This window comes from Bombina bombina, chromosome 2 (genome assembly GCF_027579735.1).
Source record: "Bombina bombina isolate aBomBom1 chromosome 2, aBomBom1.pri, whole genome shotgun sequence".
Lineage (NCBI taxonomy): Eukaryota > Metazoa > Chordata > Amphibia > Anura > Bombinatoridae > Bombina > Bombina bombina.
The window spans coordinates 617,455,861-617,477,737 of NC_069500.1; the positions used below are offsets into that span (position 1 = coordinate 617,455,861).

Genomic DNA, 21,877 nt, shown 5'->3' on the forward strand with positions numbered 1-21,877 from the left:
AATTTCTCTTTATTTTAGCTAGGTAAGCTATTAAATAGTTAATAACTATTTAATAGCTATTGTACCTAGTTAAAATAAATTGAAAGTTACCTATAAAATAAAAATAAATCCTAAGATAGCTACAATATAATTATTATTTATATTGTAGGTATATTAGGGTTTATTTTATAGGTAAGTATTTAGTTTTAAATAGGATTAATTTAGTTCATAATAGAAATATTATTTCGATTTATTTAATTAATATTTAAGTTAGGGGGGTGTTAGGGTTAGTGTTAGACTTAGGTTTAGGGGTTAATAAATTTATTACAGTGGCGGCGGTGTAGTGGGGGGCAGGATAGGGGTTAATAAATGTATTATAGGTGGCGACGGTGTAGGGGGGACAGGATAGGGGTTAATAAATTTAAGATAGGGAGCGGCGGTTTAGGGGTTAAACTATTTTTTTATTTGCGGCGAGGTGCAGGATCGGCAGGATAGGGGTTAATAACTTTATTACAGAGGGCGACGGTATAGGGAGGGCAGGATAGGGGTTACTAGGTATAATGTAGGTGGCAGCGGTGTCAGGGAGCGGCAGTTTAGGGGTTAATACATTTATCAGAGTTGCGGCAGGGTCTAGGAGCGGCGGTTTAGGGGTTAATACATTTATCAGAGTTGCGGCAGGGTCTAGGAGCGGCGGTTTAGGGGTTAGTAACTTTATTTAGTTGCGGGGGGCTCCGGGGGCGCCGGTATAGGGTGTAGAACAGTGTAGTTTAGTGTGGGTGCTTAGTGACAGGCTAGCAATAAAGCTGTAAAAAAAGCCGAAGAGCAGCAAGATCGGATGAGTGATAACTCTCACAGTCCGCTGCTCATCGCCCCGCAGCTTTTTGACAGCTTTATTTGATAACTTAGGCGTATTTTTTCAGGTCCGCGGCGGCGAAGGTAGGTGAGCTTAGGCGGGCGTATTGGGCTGGCGAAGGCAGGAAAGTTGACACGATGATAACTACCCCCCACAGGCAGGTAGACACGATTAAAACGTTCATGATTCAGATAGAGCATGCAGTTTTACGAGACTTTCCAATTTACTTATATTATCAAACTATACAGTCTTTTTATATGCACACTATATGAGGCACCAGCTCCTACTGGTCATTGGCAAGAGTTCACAGAGTATACGAATAGTAGTCTGTGATTGACTGATGGCTGTCACATGATACAGGGAGTCGACAAATTTAAATACATTTTTAAATTTGCCAGAAAACATCTATTGCTCATTTAAAATTCCGAGTAAGTGCTATTGTATTGTCTTTTTATTATGCAATTCTCCTGTATTTAATAGTCCTTTAAATAAATAAATAAATGATTACATATCTTATGTGTATTTTGTCATTCTTCAATTACACATTTGTCACTTAATACTTATAACAGGCCAAAGGAAATTTAATTTAACAATTACATATCCATAACAGGCGTCTTTGTGCTCAATGTAATCACTTTGGTGACAAGGGTATATATTGTAAAAAAAATATTGTCTCTGGTTAGATGAGAAAGAGAATTACTAATAGCTATTTACAGCTTATGTTTGTTTTATGTACTTGTTCCCTTTTCAAATACTACCCAATAAGACCCTCCTGGGTAAATTTAAATATAAATTAAATTTGTCATGTTTGTAAAATATGCAAAACTTTATTTTCCCTTTTGCTTACAATAAAATTAAATGAACTTTTACTTAAAATAAAATTACCATGAGCAATATATAAAATCCCATTTTGAAGGTTTAAATTAATACTATAGTGTTCACCTGGTGTCTTTTATAATTAGCACATGTGACTGGTTAACAGAGTCCTTGTTAGAGCTTTTTCATACTGTGGAATGTTTAATAGTAACACGTTTGTATGACTTGTTCACCTCCAAGGTTAATTAAAGTTTTATTTTAAGCTTCCCTGACAACCACAGTCCAGTGGATGCTCAGTGTAGGGCAATGAAGTGAAAACAATGAGCCTTAGTTCTTACTGAGTCCTCCATTTTCATATATCACCAGCTACAGGCTACAGATAGTAGATAATCCATCAAAGTAACAGCAATGTTTAACAAGATTACTTTGATCGTTTTCCAAATGCCTAAATTAATATTTTTGTAAGAAATAAAAGCATTAGAAGTCTTCAAGGACATATATTGGAATTATTGAAAAGGCACCAGGCAGCTCTAAAAACAGAATGTAAATCCAATATTCAATAATTTCTATATCATGGCTCAAAATCCTTAGACGATACTCAACAGAAATTAACTTAACTCCCAAAGAAGAAATGGACAGAAACAGCCCCTTCCTCTTTGATGTGCATAAAAATAACCCCCATTCTTATTTTTGCATATGTACAAGCTGGCAGGTCATGAAGTTGCTGTATATTTTTAATACTAATCATAAATAAATTACTGCAAAAGGAGTGAAATGGGGTTGGCAAAATATGAGAAAAAAAAAAAAAAAAAAGACGTTGCAAAACAAAAATGCCTTTTTTTTTTTTTTAAGTGTCTTCTGCTGATTTAGCATGTCTAGCTTCCTTGATGAACTAGAACCCACTTCAGGTAATAGGCCTAAATGCCAGCGCTGTGGAATCTGTTGGCGCTCTACAAATACCTGATAATAATAATAATAAAATGATACACTGAATGCCCTTATTATGCCCCTGTTGCAAAGTCTAAAGTATTTTGGTCTCTTCAGATAGACATCCAGAGATTTTAATAGATACAGACTGCACAAAAGGGCCGATTTATCATTGTGTGGGCATCGATAAATGCCGACAACATACACTGTTGACATTTATCATTGCACAAGCATTTCTCATGAAATGCTTGTGCAATGCCGCCCCCTGCACATTAGCGGCCAATCGGCCGCTAGCAGGGGGTTTCAATCATCCCGATCGTATCCATTTGGGATGATTGCTGTCCGCCGCCTCAGAGGTGGCGGACGAGTTAAGAAGCAGCGGTCTTAAGACCACTGCTTCTTAAAGGGACATGAAACCCAATTTTTTTCTTTTATGATTTAGAAAGAGCATACAATTTTAAACATCTTTCTAATTTACTTCTATTATCTAATTTGCTTTATTCTCTTGATATACTGTGCTGAAAAGCATATCTAGATATGATCAGTAGCTGCTGATTGGTTGCTGTACATATATGCCTCATATGATTGGCTCACCCATGTGCATTGCTATTTCTTCAACAGAGGATAGCTTAATAATGAAGCAAACTAGATAATAGAAGTAAATTGGAATTATGTTTAAAATTGTATTCTCTACTTGGATCATGAAATAATTTTTTTGGGTGTAGTGTCCCTTTAACTTCAGTTTCAGGGTAATCTGAAACTATGGGGGTAGATTGCAGCATCCGCAGCTTGATAAATCTACCCCAAAGGCTCTTCCTTTGCAAATGGCTAATCCTGACTGAAAGCTGGTAGAACAATAACCTGAAAGGAATGAAAATCTAAATCAACTTTTATTAAAATCTCAGGGACAGAATCACTAAATAAAGCTAATGAACAGCCAACATTTGCAACTCAGAAACGTTAAACTTCACAAAATGGTTCAAAGGATGAAACCATAAGTACATCTAGAACAAGAAAATTATCTTTGCTCACCCTGAAGCAATACCCACCTCAAAATAAATGACTACCGTAGTATCAGGAATTATAGGCAAAAATTGAGAAACAAAAAATGCAAAAGAAAGTTTATTAAATGAAAATAGACAATGTTTCTTTCCCAAATTAAAATGATTTAAATACTTCCATACTGCTGCTTTATGCAATTTAGTGGAGTAACATTCAGCTCATATGCCCAGGATATGTTAACTGCCCTAGTAGAGTGAACATCTCAGCATTATGCACTTTTTCAGATGATAGGCCTTAACACTAGGTAATCCAACTTAAATAGTGGTTTTAACAAGAACACGTTCCTTCTAATGCCCCGAGGAATAACAAACCTTTGTGTGATCAAGTGTCTGATGGCATTTAACGCATCTGAAAGAGCAATTTCCCTTTGCTAGACACATTGTATGTTCATTTCTATTCTTTTTAGATCTATAGAATTAAAGGATTCTTACATCTAAGAGCTGAATGCAATTTATAGACTGTGAAATATTTATATTTTATGTCAGGTTAGTGCACATGAGAATTTCTGATAGGGTTTACGCAAGAGTAGGGTGTTAGCTTTTTTCCCTCTATTGACTTCTATGGGGGAATACGTTAACGTGGATGAAATATTCTAACTGGCTTTTATCGGTTGTAGGGTTAGCGCTTGAACTAAAACAATTTACTTTTTACTCGTAATATGAGCGCAATCCGACAAGCTCAAAAAGATTACTTCTAGAGCAATTAATGGTCGAGTGGGAGCATTAAAATAAGCTTTGAGTGGGAGCATAAAAATTGTAATCTGGCCCTTCGTGTATTAGAGCTTAATCATACCATCATGTAAGAATTGCAGTTGATGACAAGTTTGATATTACTTGTAGAAACATTTTATCATCCAAGAAAAAAAATGTATCCCAAAATGTTTAGTATACTGAAGAAGATGATGTTTGAATTACTTCATCTGAATATTCAATTGTCATAGGCAAGACCGCTCAGTAGCCAGTACTAGTTGCAACTACTATGCTTTGAAGAAATGTCCCTGAATGTAGAAAGATACAAATCATCCACAAAGCTTCCAAGTAAGAGTATCCATATGCAATTACTACCATCACCTTAAGATGTTCTTTGTGTATTCTGCAAAGTAGTATAGGAATAAATTACATTTGAGCAAACATTCAAACAACCATTGGCATCCTACTATTAAAAAAGGCATCAACCTCCAGGGATTTAGCTGTAGGAGAACAGTTGAAGTATTATGGGATTTGCCTGATATTACTCAATAACATCACATCTATTTGAAGCATTCCTCACTGTTCAGGCAACAGCTGTTTCTGCGTTACTGCCATTCTGCTGAAAGTACTTGATGTCTGCTAAGATAATGTGCTTGGCTGCCCCAAAGACCAAGAAAATGTACCACTGTGAGATTACTCAGATGTACCTGGGCAAAATACACCCCTTTGATGTCTGAGGTACTATGCAGCTGTCAAAATGTGCTGAAGGTCTTTCAATGTCATATTACAGCTCTTGTCCTTGACCTTTAGTGTATTTCTCTAGACATAAGACTCCCCCATCTGTAAGGGTTTTATTCTGTAGTTAGATGGAACCAATTGGGATCTGACAACGGGCAGACCTCTGCTTCTCTAACCACCAGTTTATATATATTTTAGGTATACTGAAACATGGAGCTTTTCTCAAGATAATGATATGCGGCTACCATTTGGTAAGGAACCAATCTTGCTCCACCTCCATCACTGAAATAATTTGCTTTTTCTGAATCACTTTGAAGAAGGTACACTGAGGTGTGCTAGTTGCTGAATCTTACATTCTAGTAAACAGATCAGGACTTGATTAGTATTCAGCTACACTGCAAGAAAAATTATTTGCTGAAATAGTATCAACCAACTTTTGTAAGAATAGACTAACCATCGATTCATTCATGAGAAAAAATTACATTGTCTCTCTGACTCCCCAAACACTTGTGTTGGACCACTAACAGGATGTATTATTTTTCAAAATATTTTATTTTCATTAAAAAGAATTTTGTGATGTATAAAATATAAGCAATTTGAAAAATAAGCATATTTGTTATAAAATGGAATAAATAACTTTTACAATCACAAGCAATTCTATGTACCACAAATGAAATCATCAGGTTTTACAGATCCTTGCATTTCTTCAAACATATTAAAGTTTCTTCTTCTCAAAAATAGTACCTGAAGGTCTTGGTCTACTACCTGATGAAAAAAAGATGAAAAATAATTGCTTTATTAAACAATGAAAACAAATTCAAGTTTAAACCCTTATTTACAACCATAAAACAACCTTCTCATAATCCTATTTTAGTTGTGTACTAGCATCATAAATTAAACATGTGATTATGGCTGTATTTTTTACTTTTTATTAAACCAGGAAATGATTGTGGTTAAACTCATCTGAACTGATTATAAATGAAAACTTAAAGTGATGGTAAATCCAAGCATATTACAAATACTAGGATTTACCATCACTAAAAATAAATATGAGTCTCTCATATCGTTTTGTAAAATACAGCCTTACACTCACCCTAGCTGTTAAGAAATCATATCGCAAACACAGCGCCTCCGGCCACCCACAGTACAGCGCTCTTCTGCAATGAGGTGATATTTAGACCTCTAGCTGTGCTAGGATGATGTCAGCTGACACGCATGGCTATTGGTCTAGAGGTCGAAACGTAACCTTATTGAAGAAAGCGGTGTGCCGTGAGCAGCCGAAGGGGCTGTGTTTGCGATATGCTTTCTTAACAGCTAGGGTGAGTGTAAGGCTGTATTTCACAAAACGATGAGAGAAACTAATATTTATTTTTAGTGATGGTAAATCCTAGCGTTTGTAATATGCTTGGATTTACCATCACTTTAAACATTTAAAAAAAGAAAAGTTGCATGAAAAGCCAAGATATACATACTGGCAAAAAAACGGCTTATTCTGACAGAAGCACTTTTCATTCCAAGAAAATTATTTGTAACAAAAGATCACCCTAAAGGCTAGAAGAGATTCAATGCCCAGCAATATTTTTTTCTCCATTTATTTCTATTTTAAAACTGTAAGAGCAATCAACCTGTGAAACTCTTTTCCTGAGGAGGTAGTGACTGCAAATACAACAGACTGCAAAATACAGAATTCAAGGTTATGAATGCTTATGGAAGATGGTTAGACATTTTTCAAGGTATTGGGCTCGATTACAAGTGGAGTGCTAAATTATCACGCGCAATAATTAACCAGCTGTAGCAATTAGGGCCTTAGAAAATTAACCAGGTTACATATATATATGTATGTGTTAATATGTGTATATACATATATTAACACATAAATATATATATATGTATATCAGCATATACATATATATTTACAAATGCTGCAATCGCTGCGCTACTTACCCCCTTCGTTGCGCTTAGGTTCTGAGGTTGGAGCCTATGAAAGCGTGCTCTCCTAAGTGCAATGCTTGCCAGCAAAGCGTTTGCATTGTTGTTAACTTGTAACACCAGACTACATTAGCGTGCGCTGGTATTACACAGAGGAGGGCAAATATTGCTTTCTTGAAAGCGATATTTAGCACTCCACTTATAATCTGGCCCATTGTCTTCAGTTCACTTGACAGGTAAAAAAAATAAAAATAACATGGAACAAAGAAGATCTGTAGGTATTGAACTCTTTCAGCCCTATGTAAAGCAATTTGTATGATCTTGGATTAAAAACACCCATTAAAACGCATGGAAACCACAATGCATAGCTCTTCTGAGTGTGATATCTCCTTTTGTAAATGGACTGACTTTTATTTATTTTATTTTTTTAATTATTTTAAACTGTTGCCTTTCAAGGTTAAACAAGTGTGCATGATAAATCTGAGCTTATCATTGCACATCCTTCACTTTGTGAATGATAGAAGATGTTGGGACTTATTGCACTGTATTTGTTTCTTTCATATTGGAAGAATTTTATAGGAAACTAAATATCTGTTGTATTATTAAGAAGAAGCTGGTTACCTGTATTCTTTTTGTATCACATTTATTTTGTATTATTATTGTTCTGGGACACTCCTGTACCTACCCGGTATGCTTTCATGGAACCAAGCTAAGTTTTAACAAAGAACAACATAATCATATTTGATATTGGAAATGTCTAATGAGACTACTGGTTGGATATATCCTATTCTTTAATTGATCAGATAGTAATGTTAATCTTTACTGCAGTATTATAATTGTCGTTGTGTTAGAGGAAGATGCTGTGTATCATTTTTAATGTGGTTTACAATTATTTATTACAGACACGGATGAGAAAATGGGTACGTCTACTAGCACTCTTAACCAACCAAAACCTCTATCAGGCACTGAACTATAACTTTTATTTTCAACAGTTAAAAAATGGGCAAGGTGAGTAAAAGCAATTTTACAGAGCTGAGCTCCTTGCATTGCTCTTTATAGCAGCAAGAGCAGCACATATTGTAGTATATTAGCGTTGTCTCTTTAAAAGGGACAGTATAATCAAAATTAAACTTTCATCATTCATATAGAACATGATCTATGATCTAATTTTCTTCATTCTTTTGGTATCAATTGTTGAAAAGCATACCTAGGTAGGCTTAGGAGCAGCAATGTACATATATGTGTCTTTTACCTGCCTCACCCAATGAGTTAAGCTAGCTCACAGTAGTACATTGCTGCTCTTTCAACAAAATGTCAGGACAATTGTCTGGGAAAATTCCCCATTGTGATATTACATATTAATCACATATGTCTGTGCTATATAATATAGGGGTAACATTGATCATGTGTATTTACTTATAGATTCAGGTACACAAACACATATATATTATTTATCAGTATTAATATGTAGCTATTACCTAGTGCTGCTTTCTGTGACGTTTTTGTACTTTATCAAAATAATCTATGTTTAGTTACTATGATATTCAAGGTCCCCAACACAGCTGCATGATTCCTATCATTATATTATTAATACAAATATCCCCATGTTTTTTATACTTGGTACAGTAAGTCTTTTTATCTATAAACATTAGTGGGATTCAACCTTGTTAACAGTCAAATGGAGATACTGACTTGTTTTTCAGAATATATTTACATAATACGTATTTGTCTATTAGTGACGAGTGCCATCTTCAGAGGGAAAAATATTCTGACTGCTAAATCTTAGCTCATGAACAAATGTGAATTAATCTGTAAGTGTTAGCCAATCATTTATTTGAAACGTAATCTTATCAGTGGGGGCGGAGTTAAGAGTTTTCCATAAAATACACACTCACCCACAAGAGGTGGCGGAAGGTGACACAAGCAGACGGCACAAAGGGCCACACTGAGCATGCATGATGACCACAGCCTGTCCAGAGGAGATGGGAGGCTAAGCTGACCAGATAGACAAGTCAGGATAATGGCAAGAGAGTGTCCAGGGGTAACCTAAGAGGTTATTTTTACACTGAACCCCAGGAAAAGTATGAAATAAAACCACAACAGTTTTGTTAAAATTATTTATGCTCTTTACATTTATATTTAAAGATTTCTTATTGAATCAGGTGAGTTAATTCTGTCTGCCCTTTATAATCACAAATGTTTTTGTTAGGCAATTCCTGTTAACCTGGTCTTATCTGTCAACAATAACACTGGGTCAATCAGGAATCTGGTAATATAAAATTTTCTTATGGTTTTCTGGGATTTTTAGCTTACCTGATTCTTGCTAGCTATGCTGAGAATTTAAATAACAAACGTTTCTGTTTCTCTATTATACACGCAAGCTACTGCAAATAAAATAATTTAGTGATCATTTTCACTAATTCTAACCTGATAATCATTAAATCTTTGTAATATAGTATGTTTATTAAACTTGCTTTATTCAAATATTGCTTATTATTTCTAATAATTCTTTTAATAAACTATGTTTGTTTATTGATCTGGTCTCAGTTTAATTAATAGACAAATGAACTAGGATTCAGGTTTTATATGTATTATCCTTTGCAAATGATATCATTCGGAGTGTTATTAAATTGCACGCATTGCCCCTGCAAAGTTGGTAACCACTATTTTATATATATATATATATATATATATATATATATATATATATATATATATACACACACACATACATACATACATACATATATACAGTCGTATGCAAAAGTTTAGGCACCCCTGACAATTTCCATGATTTTCATTTATAAATAATAGGGTGTTTGGATCAGCAATTTCATTTTGATCTATCAAATAACTGAAGGACACAGTAATATTTCAGTAGTAAAATGAGGTTTATTGGATTAACAGAAAATGTGCAATATGCATCAAACGAAATTAGACAGGTGCATAAATTTGGGCACCCTTGTCATTTTGTTGATTTGAATACCTGTAACTACCTAGCACTGATTAATTGGAACACACAATTGGTTTGGTGAGCCCATTAAGCCTTGAACTTCATAGACAGGTACATCCAATCATAAGTAAAGGTATTTAAGGTGGCCAATTGCAAGAAGTTGTTCTCTTTGACTCTCCTCTGAAGAGTGGCAACATGGGGGCCTCAAAACAACTCTCAAATACCTGAAAACAAAGATTGTTCAACATTATGGTTTAGGGGAGGGCTACAAAAAGCTATCGCAGAGATTTAAGCTGTCAGTGTCCACTGTGAGGAACATAGTGAGGAAATGGAAGACCACAGGCACAGTTCTTGTTAAGGCCAGAAGTAAAATATCGGAGAGGCAAAGGATGGTGAGAACGGTCAAAAACAGCCCACAGACCACCTCCAAAGACCTACAACATCATCTTTCTGCAGATAGTGTCACTGTGCATCGTTCAACAATTCAGCGTATGGGAGAGTGATGCGAAAGAAGCCTTTTCTGCACACACGCCACAGAGTCACTTGAGGCATGCAAACGCACATTTGGACAATCCAGCTTTATTTTGGAAGAAGGTGCTGTGGACTGATGAAACAAAGATTGCGTTATTTGGTCATAACAAGGGGCGTTATGCCTGGTGGCAAAAGAACACAGCGTTCTAAGCCAAACACTTGCTAGCCACAGTAACATTTGGTGGATGTTCCATCATGCTGTGGGGCTGTGTGGCCAGTGTCGGTACTGGCAATCTTGTTAAAGTTGAGGGTCGCATGGATTCCACTCACTATCAGCAGATACTTGAGAATAAGGTTGAGGAATCAGTCACAAAGTTGAAGTTACGCCGGAGCTGGATATTTCAACAAGACAACTACCCATAACACTGCTCAAAATCTAATCTGGCATTTATGCAGAGGAACAAGTACAATGTTCTGGAATGGGCAACCCAGTCCCCAGAACTGAATATCATTGAAAATCTGTGGGGTGATTTTTTAAGCGGGCTGTCCATGCTCGGCAACCATCAAACCTAACTGAACTGGAGATGTTTTGCAAGGAGGAATGGTCCAAAATACCTTCATCCAGAATCCAGACACTCATTACAGGCTATAGGAAGAGTCTAGAGGCTGTTATTTCTGCTAAAGGAGGCTCTACTAAATATTGATGCAATATTTCTGTTGGGGTGCCCAAAGTTATGCACCTGTCTAATTTCATTTTGATGCATATTGCATATTTTCTGTTAATCCAATAAACCTAATTTCACTACTGCAGTATTACTGTGTCCTTCAGTTATTTGATAGATCAAAATGAAACTGCTGATCCAAACACCCAATTATTTATAAATGAAAATCATGGAAATTGTCAGGGGTGCCTAAACTTTTGCATACAACTGTATATATTGAGTTACATTAACAGAATGATATAGAGGTTTCATAATATTTATTGTGTCTAAACACATAATACACTTTGCGGGTACACTACTGAAATAATAATAATAAGGATAATATTCACAACAAAAAGATACATAGAGAATTATGGAAATTTGGCAATAGAAGTAAATTGGAAAATTGTATTCTCTGTCTGAATCATGAAAGATTGGGTTTCATATCCCTTTAACGCAAGCTTAGTGAGCATCACAAATACTGTACAAACTATTAAATGAGTAAAATGTATCACTTATTATTAAAATATACAAAATCTCACTGCTCTATATCAGTGTCTATAACCTCCCATCAAATAGAATGTCTATAGTAATGAGTACAGCAGTTAAATAATCCTTATGCAGTATGGTGCATTGTTGTTTTTGCGTAATGCTGGAGTCTGTAATCAAACTGGACTGGATCATATTTATCAATAAAAAAAAATGTTCAAGATAAGTTCAAAAAAATAGCTCCCTATGTAAAAGTAAAAGCCAGTTGTAATTCAGTAACAATAATTCTGGATCAGATGCATTGTTACTAAAAACCCCCATAAATAAATTACCCACTGTATATGAATAGATCTTTTGTTACTACAATTGTAAAAAAAACGAGTACATTTGATAACAGAAGTAAACTTTTATTTTACGCTCCTCTTCTTAAAGGGAGAGTCTACACGGGATTAACAAGTACCTTTTTGTGATTGTAGTACTGCAAACACCCCATACCATCCTGTGCCACTTCATACAGGGTAAAAGGAAAAAAGTATTTTAAAAAAGACTTTCTTATTCAGCTGTTATAAGATGGCAGCATAACTCCTCCTAGAGAATCCGTGAGCAAGTCTTATTGTGTAGCAGCATCCAATGATCCGGCTCTCACTTGTAAAATTGATGATGCGCAATGTGTCTGACCAAGTGTCTCATGTGATCCAATCCAGTCACACACACTGCTGGGAGCGATTTCTACCAAACCCACAAGGAGGAGGAAAAAGGAGGGAGGAGGAGTTTGGCGGCCATATTACAATGGGCAAATAAAGAACGTTTCCCTAGCATACTGCAATCACTTTTGCCCTGCATGAAGTGGCACTGGATGGCGTGGGCTGTACACAGTACAATTAGATTAAAGTGCGTGGTAATTCTGTGTAGACTGTCCCTTTAATTATGAATGTTTAATTCTGACTTCTACGTCCCACAAAAATATGAGGTTTAACAATGTCCCTCCCATGTACAGGTATACCTCACTTTACAGCGCTTCACTTTACAGCGCTTCGCTAATACAGCGCTTTGTGGAGCTGAAGTTCAACCTTCAAGGATTTTGAAACAGTGCTGTAGTCATTGTTAGATTGCAAGAAAAGTGACTGGCACCACTTTGTTATGCACAGTTCACTTTGTTTACAGCATTACAGTGCAATCTGTGTCTCAGTGTTATAGTCTGGCAAATTTTACTACAGTAATTGTCACTATTTTACAGGTACAGTATTTATTGAATACTGTGCTGTGCTAGTGTTAAACTAAACGTAGCACTATTGCGCCGCTAATATAAGTTAGTTCAAACATGTTTTCAAGTTTTTAAGCACACTGGCAAGTGAAAAGAAAGCTAAAACTGCCTTGTTTCACTTTAAGGCAGTTTTTACTTTACAGTGGGGCTCGGGTCCCTAACCCGCTGTATGAGCGGGGTATACCTGTACATGTTTTAGCGTTGCATGATAAAAAGTAGAATGTCAGTGACATACTTGTCAAAATCTTTGTGCCAGTGAACTGTTTGGCGACTTCCTTGTAGAGCTGCACCTCCTTTCAAGGACTTCATCTGCTTCGCTACTAGAAATGGACTGAGAATAAAATGACAGTGCTGATAAATGGATGCTTCTAAGAACATTCTATTCATCTTTAAAAATAATACATTTTCAGTCTAAAAACAAATAAAGTTGAATTATTAGTTGGTATTTGTGTTATTCAGCTTGCAGCACAAGAATATGCATCTACTGGGAATTTATGTACTTGAATTATTTCTTTGGTGTTAATGATACATAAAGAAAAAATACTGCTCTATTTCAATATACCTGTGAAAAAGACTTTTAAAAACATAAACACAATTACCCTTCCTGCCCCTGCTTTCTTTACACTGCGTTCCATGAGCTGAGTGTCACAGTCTGTGCCGCAGAAAAGTTATAGTCTGCTGATGCTGCCATAATGATGTATAACTTTAACCTGCTCTGTGAATATTGAGTTGTTACTAAATCTCTATAATGTGAAGCAGAAAATATAGGTAGCAGGGCAAATTAAAGGGACAGCCTAATCCAGAATATTTATTGATAATCCCTTTGTTAATCATTCCCCAGATTTGCATAACCAATACGGATATATTAATATACTTTTTACCTCTTTGATTACCTTGTATCTAAGCCTCTGCACACTGCTAACTTATTTCATTGCTTTTGACACAAGTGCATTTTAGCCAATCAGTGCTGACTCATAAATAACTCCACAGACGTCAGCACAATGTTATCTATTCCGCCGCTCCTCGACATCGCCGCCATTATACTAAAAGTTATTAACCCCTAAACCGCCGCCCTCCCGCATCGCAAACACTTTTTAAATATTATTAACCTCTAATCTGCAGTCCGCCCACAAATTACAATTTCCCTATCTTAAATTAAATTAAAACTTACCTGTAAAATTAAAAAAAAATAAGTTTAAACTAATAAACTAATATAACTATTAAAGTAAAATTAAACTAACTACCAATTAAATAAACTATATTACACATTAAAAAAATCCTAACACTACTCTAAAAATTACAAACGAAATTATCAAAAATAAAAAACAATTACACCTAATCTAATAGCCCTATAAAAATAAAAAAGCCCACCCAAAATAAAAAAATCCTAGCCTACAATAAACTACCAATAGCCCTTAAAAGGGCCTTTTGTAGGGCATTGCCCTAAGTTAAACAGCTCTTTTACCTAGGAAAAAAAATACAAAGACCCCCCCCAACAGTAAAACCCACCACCCAACCAACCACCCAAAATAAAAAAAACTAACACTAACAATGGGCAATGCCCATACAAATGCCCCGAAAAGGGCATTTGTATTGGCATTGCCCTTAAAAGGGTATTTAGCTCTTTTGCATTGCCCTTAATGCCCTGAAAAGGGCATTTGTATTGGCATTGCCCTTAAAAGGGTATTTAGCTCTTTTGCATTGCCCTTAAAAGGGCATTTAGCTCTTTTGCATTGCCCTGAAAAGAGCATTTAGCTCGTTTACGAAAAGCCCAAAACCACCCAAAAAAACCTTAAAAAATCCTAACACTAACCCCCGAAGATCCACTTACAGTTGCTGAAGTCCCGCTTGAACGATCTTCATCCCGGCTGCTCCATCTTCATCCAGGTGGCATCTTCTATCTTCATCCCCGGCGGTGCGGAGCGGATCCATCCTGAAGACATCCGGCGCGGAGCATCCACTTCATATGGTCGCCGCGGTACACTGAATCTTCAATGCAAGGTACGCAATTCAAAATAGCGTCCCTTGCATTCCTATTGGCTGATTTGATTTTTGAAATTCAAAACAGCCAATAGGATGAGAGCTACTGAAATAGACAATAGAATTTCAGAGGCTCTCATCCTATTGGTTGATTTGAACAGCCAATAGGATTTCAGTAGCTCTCATCCTATTGGCTGATTTGAACAGCCAATAGGGTAAGAGCTACTGAAATCCTATTGGCTGTTCAAATCAGTCAATAGAATTTCAGTAGCTCTCATCCTATTGGCTTATTTGAACAGCCAATAGGATTTCAGTAGCTCTCATCCTATTGGCTGATTTGAATTTCATAAAAGAGCTAAATGCCTTTTCAGGGCAATGGGTGGATTAGGTTTTACTTTAATTTTATTTTGTGGGTTTGGGAGGGGGGGTTGTATACTTTTAGGGGGTGTTTGTTTTGTTTTGAAGCAAAAGAGCTGTTAACTTTAGGGCAATGCCCTACAAAAGGCCATTTTAAGGGCCCACAAAAGGACCTTTTAAGGGCCCTTGGTAGTTTATTCTAGATTAGGCTTTTTTATTTTGTTAAACTAAATACTGAACAAAAAGGCTTTCACTAAATAGAACAGTACTAGGATAGGGTGACTGTTTTAACTGGATTGTATCATTTTTTAACACATTGTCTCTTTGTCCCCTGAACTTTTTCAAGTGATGTCAGATTTTTTTTATCATGACTGTTTAGTTATTTATTTTTTATTATACATGAGCAACACACATGATGGTATTATTTTTATGTCTATCGCAGTGCTATGGCAATATCTGCAGCTGTTAGCAGCTCTGCAGCCGGGGAACTATAGTTCCCCGCATGCTGTGGTGGTGAACATATGTTAAAGAAGGCGGGAAAAGTGTGGGTGCCTTTTGATGGTGTCGGATTCAGAGCCAGATGGCTTGTGAGCAAAGAAAGTTGAGCAGCAGAGAGAGAGTAGTTGAGAGATAATTGAAAAGCAAATACATAGCTGAACAGCAGAGATAGACAGTTGAACAGCAGAGAGATTACTTTGTGAGTTTATGTTTAATAACTAGTAATGTATTTTACTGTAAAGAGATATCTGTTGTGAATATTATGGGCAAGATTACATATGTTTTTACGCGGTTTTGCTATCACATATACGGCGCTGCATATAAATGCGGTGCGTATATTTCACCCGCAATTTTTTACTAATAAGCTAACATAGAACCGCGTCGCAAATAGGTATCACATATTCAGCGCAAGTACTTACGTGGCGAAAATGGATACATTTTACTCCATTTTCACCTCGCCACACATAGGCAGGCGCAGTAAGCCTTGCGCTGAAAATGTGAGCACTGTAACTCCCGTAACTGCCTGAAAATATTAACACGGGAAAAAGATATTCAATTAAAAGGATATTACAAGGATATTACACGTCATACTACAAATGTTATATATGTGATTAAATGCCCGGGGGGTGGGCCTATATTGGAGAAACAACACGGTGCATCCGTAATAGGATAATCGAGCACAAGAGTAACATCAGAGTGAAAAAGGAATCTGCCCCATTAGCTAACCATTTTTGCAATGCTTTTCATAATATTAGTCAGTTACGTTATCAGATCATAGACAATGTAATAAAGCCACGTAGAGGAGGTAATAGAGAATTATTACTTAAGCAACATGAATGTTTTTGGATTTATGAGCTCAATACCTTAGAACCTATTGGTCTCAACAAAGATTGGAATTTATCAGTTGTTTTCTTGTAAATATGTTATAATCTGGTTTTCCTTCCTCTCTTTAGAGCATGATTATTTTATTTTTGTTTTTAAAGTACTAGATCTAAGTTTAGATTTCGAAAATTGCCCCGTTAACTAAGCATACTTGTGTATATACTACTATGTATTAAAATGTGAACATTTTATGAAATATCATCATGGGTTTATATTTTCTAATGTAATGGCGTCCTCTAGTGGCACTAGTGTATATAAGGTGAATTGTATCACTTGTTTGTATGGCATGATTAAGGTAACACTACCGAAATGTTGCTATGTTTTTTGATACATTTGTACTGGAATAAAAATTTTGCTGATTTATGCTACTTTTCTTGGATTCTTTAATTCGTGAAAATATTAACTAACACCTAACGCATGCGCAATATCTATCTACCGGTCAACCGCCAGCCCCCACTGCAATAACTAATAAAACTATTAAACCCTAATCCGCCATTCACCCACATCGCAATTAACCTAAATAAACTATTAATCCCTAATCCGCCATTCACCCACATTGCAATAAACCTAATTAATCTATTAACCCCTAAACCGCCAAACCCCCACATCGCAATAAACCTAATTTAATTACTAAGCCCCTAACATGCCCTAAATTAAACCCAAATTACATAAAATAATAAAATACTAAAATTACAATTAAAATAAAAAATCCTAACAGTACTTAAAAAAAAAAAAAAACTAAAATAATTTATAATTACAAAAAATAAAAAAGTCTAACATTACAGAAAATAATAAACCAAATTATCAAAAATAAAATAAACCTAATCCCTATGAAAGTAAAAAAGCCCCCCCCCCCCAAATAAAAACACCCCCTAATCTAATACTAAACTACCAATAGCCCTTGGTTTATTATTTTAAGTTTTTTTTATTTTTAAAGTAGGTTTCTTATTTTAATTGCAACTTAGTATTTTTTAATTTAGGTAATTGGGGTTAATTTAGGGGGTGTTAGGTAAGGTGGCTTAGTAATTTAAATAGGTTGTGTTGTTGGAGTTTTGCGGTTTAGTGGTTAATAGATTAATTAGGTTAATTGCAATGTGGGTTAATGGAGGATTAGGGGTTAATAGTTTAATTAGGTTAATTGCGATGTGGGTGAATGGCGGGTTAGAGGTTAATACATATATTAGGGAGATCGCAATGTGGGTGAATGGCGGATTAGGGGTTAATAGTTTAATTAGGTTAATTGCGATGTGGGTGAATGGCGGTTTAGGGGTTAATACATATATTAGGGAGATCGCGATGTGGGTGAATGGTGGGTTAGGGTGTTAATAGTTTTATTAGGCATATTGCGTTGTGGGGGGTTGTCGGTTTAGGGGTTAATACTTTTATTATTAGTTGCGATGTGGGGGGATTGCGGATATAGGGGTTTTTACGTGTCGGTTCATTTTTGGGAGGCGTGCTAGACTTTTTTTTTTTTAAATTCTGTTTTATTGAGGACAAGAGACAATGTACAAATAAGGTTACATCATTACATCCAAGATAGCATTATCATGAGTAAATGAACACTTGTACAAGTAAATATAGATCGATACAAAGTACAATAATGCCACATCTCAATCTCTCAGGTCCTTTTTCTGGAGTTTCAGTTAATCTCTATCAAGTTTTACCTACAATAACTTTCCCTTTCCCACCCTCTCCCCCCCTTAAACTCAAACTTAACCCATCAACATTGAAACCCAACACTCATGTGATGTCAATTCCATCATCCTAGAAGATAGCTGCCTTAGTTTGTACGTTGCGGTCTGGAAGAAGAGAGAGAGGAAAAAAAATAAAAACCCATCCACACACACAAGGGGATCCAAAAGGGTCAGGGGATGGGGGGAAGCAGGCGAGAACAGGGGTCGGAGGGCGGCTTCATCTCCCTAGGTAGTGATACTCTCTCTCCCCTCCCCCCCACCCCCCCCGTGTCTGTTGCAAGAATGTCCACTCTCCTCTCAGAGATGCTGTCAGCATGTATTCAGTGTGCGCAAATGGGAGCAACAATTGTTTTTGTGAGTCCATAGTTAGGGTTTCAATATATTTCCGCCATTTAGTAATAAAGTGTCTAAGTCTTCTGTCAGTGTCCATCTTAGTGTCTAATTGTTCAGTAAGTAATTGCTTGTGCAGGTTGTGTTTAAATGCATTAAAGGTGGGAGCAGCACTCTCGGTCCAGACCCCCCAGTATAACCTTTCTGGCGATCAAAATCATAGTAGTGAGTATCGAGACGTGTCTAGAGTCTTGTTCCTCCCAATTCAAGAAGCAAATTTGCTCCACCTCTATCTTGACCCTGATCTTGATGACCTTTGTGATCCAGAAGGCTATTCTACCCCAGAACTGCTTAACTCGTGGGCAGGTGTAGAAGTAATGAAGAAAATCCGGGTCACCAATCCCGCATTTACTGCACTCGTTCACCACCCCGTGCTTCCATTTAGCTAGTCTTCGTGGAATAATGTAATCCTTATTCAGCATTCTTATCTGGGACTCTCTCAGCGTCATAGACAGCGTTGCTCTTTTAACATTTTCTACACTGCGCTGGATTAGTTCCAAAAGATCTTCAGTCTCTAAGTGGCCTCCCCATTTATTTTCTAATAGGGTTAAGTGTTTAGATTCAACATGACTCAACAATGTTTTGTAAATCCCCGAGATAGAGAAGCTTCCAAGTTTGAAAGCAGACACTGACACGCTAAATACGTGCAGCTCCCAGAATTGTGGGTCCTCCCTAATTAGCTGGCCAATATAATGTCTCATCTGGAGATAGGCATAGAAGTGGGCCCGCGGTAGTCCAAATTGAGTTTGTAGTTCCCCAAAGGACTTGACACATTTCCTAGGGATGTCTAAAGCATCTCCCACCGAACATAAACCCTTAGATTCCCAGATGGTAAACGGTGAGGTATCAATCCCAGGGGGGAAACAGGTATTGTTTCGCAATGGGATTAATCTGGGGGACACATGACGTCGGCCAGAGTGCGTGCTAGACTTTTATGGGAGATTTAACTTTTTTTTTCTTAGGCGCTGGCAGTTTCTAATGTGCCGTAAGTCACTGGCAACTCCAGAAATTTGTATTTACGCACATTTCTGGACATCGCTAGTTTACACAGCACTTTACAAACTGCCAGAGGGGTTTATGTGATTCCCCGATGTGCGAAGGAAAATTACGGGCGACGCGGGTTTCAGCAGTTACGCTGAAGCCTGCACCGCATATGTAATCTCGCCCTATATTACCAAATGTGTTATGGTGTGTGAGAGATGTAGAAGAAACCCCTTTCAAAAATATATTAATATTATAAAATAAAGAGGGCCATAATAGCAATAGGTACGACTGGCAGGAATTACAGTTAGTTTTGTCTGGTTTATATTGTTAATTGTATGTTTTCAGCAATAGTGGCAGCTATTAAAGGGATATGAAAAATATTTATTTAAAGATTCAGAAAGAGCTTGTAATTTTAAACAACTTCTATGATAACATTTTCTTTGTTCTCTTGTTATCCTTTGTTGAAAAGAATACCTAGGTAGGCGCAGAAACTGCAAAGCACTACTGGGAGCTAGCTGCTGAAAGGTGGCTGTACATATATGCCTCTTGTCATTATCTAACATGATGTGCTGAGGTAGCTCCCAGTAGTGCATTGCTGCTACTTCAACAAAGGATACCAAGAGAACAAAGTTAATTTAATGATATAATTAAATTGGAAAGTTGTTTAAAAATGCATGTTCTATCTCAATTATGAAAAGAAATTTGGGTTTCATGTCCCTTTAATTTAATTAATTACTTAATTTTAAAATAACTTATGCTACAACCAAAACCTAGTCTAATAATTAATCCTTTTCATTTTGTTGCTTGTCATCGATAAAGTGTCCCTTTTTTTATCAGATTTGGTCACTCTGCAATAGGATCCTTTAGTAGAGACCTCCAAAGTTCCAATATGACTGCAACTGAATAGCAGAGGTATTAACAGACTTGAATACGATAATATCCTCCATTGGCCAGAAATGACAAATGATTTTGTTTAGTCTAGTATGTTTTTCTTACCAAATTACACCATTTAATATATTTATTTAATTATTAGTTTAGTATAAAATATGACAACACTTACATTTGAAAGGAGCTGCTTGGCACTGTGAGTGCAGAGGAGGTTGCGTACTCGGTTGTTTATGGATTCCCATGTGTTGTGGTCAGACTGGAGGCTAAAAATAATAAAATGACATATAATCTGGAGATTGTTAAGCTGCTGTACAGTATGTCAGTACATTCAGTTTTTATTGGAAGCATCATTTTAATGAAAATGATTATGGTAAAAGTGATCATCACTGGCCCACCAAGCAACAGCAGTGAACACAGGTGCATGCAACATACGAACGTTTTTACTAGACATTTTTGCTTGATAAAATATATTACAAAAAAATAAAAAAGAAATGGAAAAAAATATTTACTACTGCTCTCATATGAGCAGTGCACAATACAATTTTTTTCAAGCACAATGCACCTTTTCGTTGGTACCAAAAATTATGAGGGACAGAAATCTAAAAAAAACTCTCTTTAGCAAATCATATAAGCTAGCATAGTCAATGAAATATTTTAGAAAAATAACTTTTTATTTTTTTATTTATAAAAATATTTTACCAGGAAGGATACATTTATATTTCTCTCGTTTTCAAGTATGTCCTGGGTGCACAAAACAATGCATTGGTACAATAAAATACAAAAACAATATTAATAGACAATATAAACAAAAATTAACATAGAACAGGTGGGAAATATTTAATCAACCATGACAGGTGCATTCTGTTTTGAGATATGTAGAGAGGGATCTCTTAAAGGAGTTTAGGATTGGGGAAGATTTGAAAATGTGCGGGAGGTTGTTCCACATTTTCGGTGCTCTGTAGGAAAAGTAGGATCGAGCTGCTTTCTTTTTGTATTGAGGCAAGCTAAATAATGTGCTGGTACTGGATTGGAGGTGGGAACAGTCGGGGAGAGCATTCTGCTCAGGTAGGGTGGGAGCTTCCCAGAAAAGCTCTTAAACATAAGGGGCGAGATTACATATACGGCGCAGGCTTCAGCGTAAGCGCTGCAACCCGCGCCGCCCGTAATTTTTACATATAGGGTGCTGGCAGTTCATAAAGTGGCGTAAGTCGGATAAACTAGCGATGTCCAGAAATGAGTGTAAATACAAATTTCTGGAGTCGCCAGTAGCTTACGGCACTTTAGAAACTGCCGGCGCCTAAGAAAAGTAAAAAAAGATATCAAATCTCCCGTA

The 21,877-nt window shown here is 36.4% G+C and overlaps 1 protein-coding gene across 1 annotated transcript in view; it reads right to left on the reverse strand.

The window, feature by feature from the left end:
• Positions 1-5,597: 5,597 nt before the first annotated feature.
• SPATA6L (spermatogenesis associated 6 like) overlaps positions 5,598-21,877 on the reverse strand; it is a 113,487-nt gene continuing 97,207 nt past the window's right edge. Inside the window, exons 12-14 of the mRNA XM_053702549.1 lie at positions 20,717-20,807; positions 13,107-13,202; positions 5,598-5,829 (exon numbers count right to left, since the gene is read on the reverse strand). Of these exons, the coding sequence (XP_053558524.1) occupies positions 13,110-13,202; positions 20,717-20,807 (184 nt within the window). The 3' untranslated portion in view covers positions 5,598-5,829; positions 13,107-13,109. The remainder of the gene's footprint in view (positions 5,830-13,106; positions 13,203-20,716; positions 20,808-21,877) is intronic.